At 44.2% G+C, this 10,679-nt stretch overlaps 1 protein-coding gene across 1 annotated transcript; it reads left to right on the top strand.

The window, feature by feature from the left end:
- Positions 1-123: 123 nt before the first annotated feature.
- LOC125482095 (YEATS domain-containing protein 2-like) lies at positions 124-6,221 on the top strand (the record flags this gene model as incomplete). Its single annotated transcript, XM_048594089.1, has 3 exons — positions 124-294; positions 2,643-2,933; positions 5,949-6,221. Coding segments are annotated over 3 exons (735 nt in total), but the record flags the coding sequence as incomplete, so codon positions are not given.
- Between the last annotated feature and the right edge of the window lie 4,458 nt (positions 6,222-10,679).

The raw sequence follows: 10,679 nt of genomic DNA, 5'->3' as shown, positions 1-10,679 counted from the left end.
TGTCTCAGATGCTAGTGGAAGCTTTTTTAGCAGTAGTTAAAATGTGTGCCTTGTCTTTTGTTTATGATAATTGTTAGCAGTCACTTGAAATAAATAAATAAGGTTTGTGGTTGTCCCTTGTAGGTAATCATCAAGCAGGAACCAGGGGAAACAGTGGCCCAGCAGTCGGGGGTCACAGCTGTGTCTACACAGCAGGCTGTGCAGCAGTTTGTGACTGTGAAGGGTGGCCAGGTGATTGCAGTTTCTCCACAGAAACACAGCAGCGGACTCGGGACAGGAGTTACCCAGACCAAGGTAAGATTTCAGAAGTGACTGTCATGGAACAGCTTGAGCAGACTGTAGATGAGCTGCTGCTGGGCGCTTGTTGAGAGAGTGGAGCTATGTCATGACTGAGCAGCCTGATGGGTTCCATCACTGACACTCAGCACACTTGAGAACCTGCTGATGTCACAAATCAGTTGTCTACCTTTGGAGGAGATTGGCTTTGTGGTAATGTCACTGGACTAGTAATCCAGAGGCAGTTTTAATGCTGTGGGGTCAGGGGTTCAAACCCAACCACGGCCACTGTGGAATCGAAAATTAAATTCTAGAAGTGAAAGCTCATTTGGTAGTGGTAACCATGAAACTTATCATAGGTTTTCATTAAAGCCTGTCTGATTTGCTTGTGCCCTTTAGGGAAGGATATCTATCATCCTTACCTGGTCTGGCCTACATGTGACTCCAGATGCATAGCATTACAGTTGAGTTTTAACTGCTGTCTGAAATGGCCTAGCAAGGCACTCAGTTCAAGGTCACTTAGGAATGGCTAGCAAATGCTGACCTTGTCAATGACGTGCTAATTCCATGGAAGGATAAAGATGAAACATAATGTTCTGAATTAAAAAAAAATCACTACAGGCTAGCACTTTCTGTGAATGGATATAATTCCAAAGCATACTTCCAATTATATCAAAGCTTGCATGTGGATAAATATACAGCCTTCATACTTAGTGATAATTTGATTTGCTAAAAAAGATCCTCCTACTCCTGAACTAGTTTGTACTTTATATTTCTTCAAAGATAAAGTTAGCAAGAATTTTTGCTCCCAGCACTATCCTGCAATCTTCCTCGTTGGAAAGTGAATATACATGGATATGAGTTGGGGATTAGATGAGATTCAGCTGAGTGGCCTTTGTGCTCTGCAAATTTGTTAGAAGTCACTGTAGACGTTATAGACATGTAAAAATTGCCACTTCAGATGAAACATGAGAGGCTGCTTTTCACCTGCAGAGCCAGTATGAGGTTGGAGAATAAAGACATCAAAGCAGACATGGAGAGAGAAAGGATGGCAAGGTCCCTTCTGGATTATCATGAACTCTCCGCCCCTGTCCTTGAATGTTGCACCTTCCTACACCACTGATCTTCCCCCTAATTTCTCAGTCTTCTGGAGGGACAGATTGAGATTTAAAGACACATCTGGGAAATATTTCCCCAATTCCGAAAAATAATCAGACAACTCGCTAAAATTAAGGGGATGTAATGGCCTAGTGGTATTATTGCTGGACTGCTATTCCAAATCAAGATAATGTTCCGAGGACATGGGTTCAAATCTTGCCACGGCAGATGGTGGAGTCTAATGATGACCTTGAATCCATTGTTGATTGTTGGAAAAACCCATCTAGTTCACTAATGTCCTTTAGGGAAGGAAACTGCCATCCTTGCCTGACCTACATGTGACTCCAGACCAACTGCAATATGGTTAACTCTTAACTGCTCTCTGGGTAATTAGGAATGGGCAATAAATGCTGGTTTAGCCAGCACTGCCATCATATTGTGAATGAATTAAAAAAAAAATACTGCATTAAAACAATAATCAAAGCTTGCCCTGTTCAACCACAGCAACTTGAGCAACTTTCACTCTTGGGAACTCATCCAGCTCCCTTTTTGAAAGACAGGTAATCTCAGATTAGAAATATTTCCCAGCTCTAGTTTAGCATTTGTTGTCATACTTTATATGTATGATCTCTAGTATTCCCATTTCTATTTAACTCTCAAACTAGCCAGAACAAACTACCATTGGTTCAGTTGTTTTAATAACAGAAGTAGGCCATTCAGCCCGTCCAAACCTGCTATGTTATTCCATTACAATCTGCTGATTTGCACCTCACTGTTAGTCCTTATCAACAGCTATTCATTTTCCTAGGCTGACCGTTATCCACTCCTTTGTCTGTCCACCTTTTCTTCTGTCCCTTTGGGCTCTCTCTCCACCTATCGTTTACTCCTTACCTCCTTCCCCCACCCTATCTTCTGTGTAAAAAACAACTTTTCCCTAGTTACAATCAGTTCCGAGGAAGGGTTACTGGACCCGCAACAGTAACTCTATTTTCTGACCACAGATGCAGCCAGACTTGTTGAGCTTTTCCAGCAATTTCTGTTTTTGTTTCTGATTTGCCGAAACAACTCTGTTTACCTGCCTTTGTTCCATACCTCTTGATACCCTTACTAACAAAAATCTATAGATCTCAGTCTTAAAATCTCGAGTTGTAGCCCCAGCATCAACAGCTCTCAGTAAGGAAGTTGCTCCTGAGTTCCCCATTGTGTTTATTATCCTTGTTTATCTGGAGGGCACAATGTGATTAAAAATACCATTTGTTCGCCCACAGGTTGTTGGGATTCCGGTGGGTTCAACTTTGCAGCCAGTGGTGAAGCAGGCAGTGGCACTCAGTGGTGGGCAGATAATTGTTGCCAAACCAGGCACCACTGTTGCCCGGGCTGTCAGTCAGAAGCAGATTGTGGCGCAGGGGGTGGCGAAGGCTGTTGTGAGCGGAGCGAGTGGAACCATTGTTGCAGCGCCCGTGCAGGCGGTTACCAAGTCTCAGAGTTCGTCCACTGTGCAAAAATCAGGTTCACAAGGCTCAGGTAGGAAGAACTACTTAACCTTTGCTTCGGAAGTGGTGAGTCTCGCAGCAATGGATTTTAATCAGCTGTGCCCTCTCTGACGATGTAACTGACCTCCGGAGCAATGGCCGCTTCTGACATGAGTGCTTATTGTTAGTGAAGCTGAGAAACAGGATTGTATGCAGTTTGATGTTGTCTGTGCTTCTGCTGATGTAGAATGTCTCTGTTCATGGTGAAACTGTAAAGCAACTCTTCTCTCCACACAAAGTGCAAAACCACTTCAACTTTGGGGGATGTAGTAAAATATGCCAAATCGATTCAGCCAATCATTTTGCATCACTTCCAATGTTAGTTCACATCCAATGAAATCAAAATTCAAGAAAGATGTATAATGGGTAGCTGATTCAGTATCACCCGTTTTATACCTTCCCTCCACCTGAATGCACTGTTCATCATCATGTATTGTAACTCAGTCTGCACAGTACAGTTGGAACTTCAGCCAGACAAAAATGCTTCCAAAGTGAAGGCTGGGCTCAGTCTGAGGAAGCTTAGCTGTGCCTTGCATCTTCTGAATTTCTGTGCTTGGTGCATGTGGGCTGTATAAAAATACTTGTCACCATTAAAGTCATCGGCTATATCTTTCCTGACCAAAAGGAAAGACTACAAAAAAAGGAGCACTTTCTCACAGCCTGACCTTAATTGAATAACATAATTGACAGCCAGTCCATCCAGCACTGACTGAAGGAACATTGGGCCTGACAGGGCAATTGGTTGCAAGGCTACAGGGTAAGATTGGGAGATCGGGACAAATTAGATAACTAAATGGGCCCCCACCCTCTGATGTATGATTCTGTGAAATTAAAAAACTAGAACTAATGAAAACCCTCCACTAGTTAATTGTGTAATTGTTCACTACCATTCACAACTAGATGTGACAGGATTGCAGAGCTTAGATCTGATCTGTAGATTGTGGCATCACTTAGCTCCGTCTATTGCATGCAGCATCCTCTGTTTAACATTCACATGGTCATGTGTTGTAGCTTCAACAAGTGGACATCTCATTTTAGGTATGCCAGGTGCTACTCTTGGTACATTCTCCTAGACCCAATGAATTGAGATTGATTGCCTCTCATGATGGGTTGGCATTTTCCTCACTGCCATGACTATGAGGTTACAAATCATGGTTCAAATAATTTTGTTCCTGCTTATGGCCCACAGTGCCTCATGGATGCCCAGTTTGGAGTTGCTGAATCTGTTGTAAATCAATCCCATTTAGCATAGCTACCCAACCTTCTGTTGCCTCACAACATGGTAGAGGGAGTCCTTAATGTCAAAATGGGACTTTGTCTCCATAATGACTGCGCTGTGATCATTCATATCACTGCTGTCATAGACACATGTATCTGCAACAGCTAGGTCAGTAAGAGCAAGGTCAGATATGTTTTCCCCTGTCATTGCTTCTTTCAGTACCTGCTGCAGACCCAGTCTAGTAAATTTGGCTTTCAGAACTTCATCTGTAGTGATGGACAGCAAGAGCTCAGCAGACCCTGTTGTTGTATGCTCAGACTGATATTGTCTAAGGCATGCACCTCACTGGGGTAATGTGTTGGAAATCAAGCCTTGCTATTCCTGGAGCTGTTGTGAAAGTTAAATTATTTTGAAAAGTACACAGAATTCCCATTTTAACCTGTCTTTTAGACCCATGTTGACAGAAAGCCAGGGTCAGGGTTCTGTACTTGATAAGAATGACTATTTACTACAAATAAATAGACTCTAGCTACAGGTAAATGATTATGGATTGTTGGCCTATAACTCTATTGAATGGTGGCTCAGGGGTTAGCACTACTGTCTAACAGCACCCGGGACCCGGGTTCGATTCCACTCTCGGGCGACTGTGTGGAGTTTGCACATTCTCCCCTTGTCTGCATGGGTTTCCACCTGGTGCGCCGGTTTCCTCCCATAGTCCAAAGATGTGCAGGTTAGATGGATTGGCCATGCTAAATTACCCATAGTGTTCAGGGATATGTAGGCTAGGTGAGTTAGCCTTGGAAAATGCAGAGTTATGGGGACATGGTGAGGGTGTGGGTCTGGGTGGGACGCTGCTTTGAAACTTGGTGTGGACTCGAATAGCCTGCTTCCACACTAGAGATTCTATGATTGTATGAAAACTCTTAACTCCCTATAAGACTCTCCGTTATGCACACACAGACTGTGGAAAAAACAACTTGGGTGTTATGGATGGAGGGAAAGCATGGCAACATTGATCAGAGCGCTGCTTCTTATTCTTCCTTCTCTGGATGCTTGTACTTGTTTGGGGGACTGGTTGACACCCATAAAGGCCTTTGACGTATTACTTAATTATCGCTTATAGCAACTGCTGAAGGAAAATAAACTGTGTTTCTTCAGACTTAAAGTGTTTTCTTCCTGCACTGATCTGATGGCTTCACTGTATCTTGTTCACACCCCCAGGTTGTACAGCTACCTGAGAGCAAAACACATAATTGTTGTCAGGCAAAGGTCTTTGTCATTGACAACAGGTCTCTAGTCCACAGAGCAATCAGCTACTTGTGGCTGGTTGAATCTCCATTTGTACACAGTTCTCCGGCTAGTCTGCAAACTATCTGTATACTGCTTAAACCAGCAGCTGTGTAAACAGTACTTAAAATGAATGTCAGGTTACTTGCTTTCCAAAAAGTGCAGCAATCCTCTGTTTTTGAGAGATTTTTTCTCATTTCAGTCTACCATCAAAATGATTTATTTGAGTTATTAATCTCCCATGTATCTTGTTACAAAAATACAGTGACAAGTGTTGCATAGCGTCACCACTCTCTGGGCCATCTTAAAACACGGAAAAATAAACCAAAACATAGAATGTAAAGGCAGAAAAATGAAGAAACAAAGAAAGCGTCCAACTTTACAGTCCTTGTTGTTAAGAGCTCCATCATCGGCCTGGTGGCCAGGCACAAGTCCCTTCACTGCACCACTGCCACTGAAACGAAAGTTGCCACTTTTCAGTGCCATCATGCCTCCACTGATGCCCTCGCCAGTTCAGACGCTACTGAGGCTGCCAGGTACCAAACGGGTCCAAACTCAACTTCGCCCACGCCAAGTGTCCTGTTCGGCCCACCTCACCGATGCTGCCGCTGTTGATGCTGCCGGGTCTCGTACTGGATCCAAACCTGCCTCCGCTGTCGCCTCCAAGTATCACTGACGAAAGCAGATGCTGCCGGGAACCCAAGCTCTCCTCCTCCATAGCAGCCATGATGATGCAGAAGCCGCCACCACAGGCCCGCGCTGCCGGTCCCACTCGCTGCTGTCGCTGCAATCAAGCTCTTCACCAAGAGGTAAGTAAACTAAAATAGAGGAGAAAAAAAATACCAGGGAAGAGAGGGGAAAACAAAGAAAAGAAACAGAAAAGTGGACGGAACAGATGATCCCTGGGCTCAGAAACCCTGGTCCGCTGCCATCTTACCGCAAGTCAATGACAGAAAACTAAAAGGATATGGCCTTTATGCTCCTCTTAGAACTTAGTGCACAAGTCAGACATCAGAATGTAATTGTCCTTGGACATGGAAAATATCAGAAGCAGTCGTACACCACAGCTAAAGGCAATTCTGCATGGAATAGAGAGGTTGATGGAGTTGAGGTGTTTCACCTGAATGATCAGTTGAGGTGTTTCACCTGAATGATCAGTTGAGGTGTTTCACCTGAATGATCAGTTGAGGTGTTTTACCTGAATGATCAGTTGATTAATGGCGTCAATGTAATCGGGCTTACCTGGTGCAAATGGGCGTGGAATTCCTTCTCAAATGAGAAGCTTGGCGTCACTACTGTTTCTGACTTCATCACTGATGTTATTGACCAGAGGAATCCCTAGTTTTAGACGGTGTAACTCTGCATCACGTGTAAGCAGATGATACATTAAAGAGCATGACTAGCATTAAATAAAAGGTCTGGTGACTCACTGCTGAACTATGAAGACACTTGTGCTTTGTCTTGTTGTCCCTGTTATGTTTCATGCCTTCAACATCAGAGGATGTACAGAGAGATGAGTGTGTTTGCCGCTGGACAGATGTCTGTTGTTGTGACATCTTTGAAGTGGTGATCACACCAGTGTGTCTGTTAATAGTATAGATTCTTGCTTTTTGTTTAAAAACAAATCCAAAATGAATGTCCGTTTAAAGACAGTGTAATCATATTTCACATCTATGGCAGCAGTCTGCTTGTAATCCGTTGAGACTGGGTATTACTGGTGATTAATGAGCCCTCTACAATTCCTTGAATAACCTCTTTTTAAAAATGGTTGTGCCCTTAATAAATAAATAAAATCTGATTTCTGAAAGGATCTTTTTTTTCTCTGCTTCATTAGAGTAGATTACCAAAAACTTAGTTCAAGAGCTAATTAGCACCTTAAAGGGGGAGCAGGAGGTAGACTTATGAAAGGATTTCCAGAACGAGATTACAGTTGAAGGCACCTCTGCTATGCTGGACTGTTTACATTTGGGGATATGCAAGAGGCCTGAATTGGAAGAGGGCAGAGATTTTGTGTTTGTCAGAGATAAGAGTGACCAGGAGAGGTGAGGCCCTAGAGGAATTTGAAAACAAGGATAAGGATTCTAAAGTTAGGGAATTGCCCTGCAATGGTACCTGGATTTGGCTGGAAGCTCGTGTCAGTGTCAGACACAACACTGAGGTTGTGTACAGTCTGATTCTGCCTTAGACAATTGCCAGAGAAAGGGATGGAGTCCGTGGTTAAGGAACAGAGTCTAAAGCTAGACCCAAGGCCTTTGCAGTCCTTCCAAGTGAGACAGAGATTCATCTGCATTTCCTCCAACCCTCGTCTATTGCATCCGCTGCTCCTGACGTGGTCGTCTTTACTTTGGTGAGACCAAACGTAAACCAGGTGACCGTTTCACCGAGCATCTTCGCCTGGCCCATAACAGCCAACCTAATCTCCCAGTCACCGCCCATTTAAACGCCCCGTCCCACTCCCCTCCGACATGTCCATCCTCGGCCTCCTCCAGAGTCGCAGCAACTCGGAACGCAAATTTGAAGAACAGCACCTTATCTTCCACCTGGGCACACTACAGCCCAGAGGACTCAACATTGAGTTCTCCAATTTCAAATAACCGCCCACCATCCCCTGGTTCCCTTTCCAGCCCCACCTCCTCCCTTCCATTCAACCTTCTGACCCTCCCTTCCAGCCACCAACCGGATTCATCCCTCCCATCGACCAACCAGGTTGTACCTACCACCAGTGTCCACCTATCATCACCATTCCACTACTCCCTGCAGCTCCCCCTACCCCCACGTCCAGTCTTGGAGAAGGGTAATACCCGAAACGCTGACTGCTCCTTTCCTCCAGATGCTGCCTGGCTTGCTGTGTTCTTCCAGCCTCCTGTTTATCTATCAAGCCTCCAAATATTTGATTGGAGGACATTTCCGTTCATCCAGTGTTGGATTTTGAAGAACCAGTCTGAATATTTAGAGAAATCGGGAGTGATGGTGAGGTATTTCATCAGCACTAACGAAGCACTTTGATATATGGAATCAGAAAGACATCTATGTAAGTTATCACTCGGGTTAGTCTCAGTTCCCCTCACGATTGTGGGACACTGTGGAGAGTTCAACTTTCATTAACATGGCTCAAGGCATGTGTGTTTACTCACATGGACAGGTGAGGCCAGGTTCAGGCTCAGTTTGCAAGTACTTATTGAAGAAAAAGGGAACATTCTGCGACAGATCCCATGGTTTTCCATTTCAGGAATGATAATGGACGGAAAATCACAAGAAGTGTGTTCCATGTAGTGAATGAATCCATATTTAACAGTGAAATGTGACGCAAGTACTTGCAGCACAAAGTTTGATATGGAGTAAAGCTCCATCTACCCGAGAGATCAATAGTTCTGATGAAGGTCACAGGCTTGAAACATGAACTCCATTTCTCTCTGAAGAAATACTGCCTGACTTTCTAGTGTTTCCAACATTTCTGTTTGCATTTCAAATTTCCAGCATTTGCTGTACTATGCTTTTGTGTCAGGAGTTTTGTACTTGTTGTATAGCAAGAGTTAAGTATATCGATTAACTTCTCGAAGTGAGCTACAGAATTTGCTTTTTATTTTGCACTCATTCTGTTTCTTTAAAATTCTTATTATTAAAGTAGGTGTGACAAGAGATAGACTGCAGCTATAGCAAAATGCTTCAAAGAGTTTGGGAATCACTGGAAAGTAAGAACTGTCAGTGAGGAATAGGAGAAATAAATGGCAGAAGCACAGAGAAATGGCATGAGGAAAAGGATGAGGCATAGTATAATTGAGAGTGCAGTGGGAGAAATAGAGAAGATAACAGGGCGTTGCATGGACGTGGGAGATTAACAGAAGAAGAGACTGAGAAGGACATGAGAGAGGAGGGATGCAGCAAGAAGTTCCTTTGCTGCTCAGTGGTTTTGTGCTGTCAAAAGACAGGACGCGCCACTAATGCTGCAGTCAGTACTGAAGATCCTTTAGTACCAAATAAACTTGGCCATCGTTTCAAGTGAACCTGAGTGACATAGCTCCTTTGTAATCCCAAATAGGAATTTACTGAATTTTCTGGAAACTCCTACAGCACAGTTTACAAAGGAGCTGCTTTGAAATCTCTTGATGGTGTATATTTGTAAAGGCAGCAGTTCCATTCTGAAATTAGACCTCGCTGTTGAACTCTGAGTTGATATAATTGAAGGTTTGTTGAGTTGTTTCATGAATCAGTAAAACTCTACACTCCTCAGCACCGCTGCCCCCAGGTTGAGCAGTGTGGAGAGACTGTAAATAGCCAGTGACCTATAGGGTGCCACTGAAGTCTCTGCCAATCACACAGCTTTCTCACCAGCACATTCATTCACCATCCATGAACAGGACTTTTTGTGCTGTTGCTTTGTTTAACCCTTGCCTCTCAATGGTGCCAATTGCATTTGTACCTGGGGCTATCTGCTGTCTTTTTATTATTCCCTGGAACATCAAGTTCGTGGTAGGGATCCTGGGGTTTGCTAAAAAGAATTATTTACTCACAACTGCAATTTTTAGCATGTCATCAGCGATGACCGCAGAGAACCTGTGTTGCCCAGTGACATCTGCCTCCCCAGAATGGAATGATGTCACAGAAACATATTTTTATACCTCGATTGATGTTCAGCTCTATCTACCCTGAGGGTGACAGTTGGAAGCTCAAACCACAAGGCCCCTTACCTCAGCAGACAACTGGAAATGCTACCAAAGAAAATCAAGACTTCACACATTTGCAGAGTCACCTTAGGTACAGGAATTTATGTACTGACCTTGGTTGCTTTTTAGTTTATTCTGTTATATAAATCTTTCTCCCTTTTAACAACAGCCATTTTACTTTCGTTCAGAGAGGAATGTTGTGAACAGAGCTGATGGTTACAGCTGCCATTTCTGTACCGACAGTGACCACTGAGCTCCCTGTACCAGCACTGACCAGTGAGCTCCCTGTACCGACAGTGACCACTGAGCTCCCTGTACCAGCACTGACCAGTGAGCTCCCTGTACGGACAGTGACCAGTGAGCTCCCTGTACCGACAGTGACCACTGAGCTCCCTGTACCAGCACTGACCAGTGAGCTCCCTGTACGGACAGTGACCAGTGAGCTCCCTGTACCGACAGTGACCAGTGAGAGCTCCCTGTACCGACGCTGACCAATGAGCTCCCTGTACCAGCGCTGACCAGTGAGCTCCCTGTAGCGACAGTGACCAGTGAGAGTTCCCTGTAGCAGCGCTGACCAGTGAGCTCCCTGTAGCAGCGCTGACC

This window comes from Rhincodon typus, unplaced genomic scaffold (assembly GCF_021869965.1).
Source record: "Rhincodon typus isolate 14 unplaced genomic scaffold, sRhiTyp1.1 hic_rhity00005798, whole genome shotgun sequence".
NCBI lineage: Eukaryota > Metazoa > Chordata > Chondrichthyes > Orectolobiformes > Rhincodontidae > Rhincodon > Rhincodon typus.
Note: the sequence above shows the minus strand (reverse complement) of the source record. Positions and strands in the feature narration are given on the sequence as shown.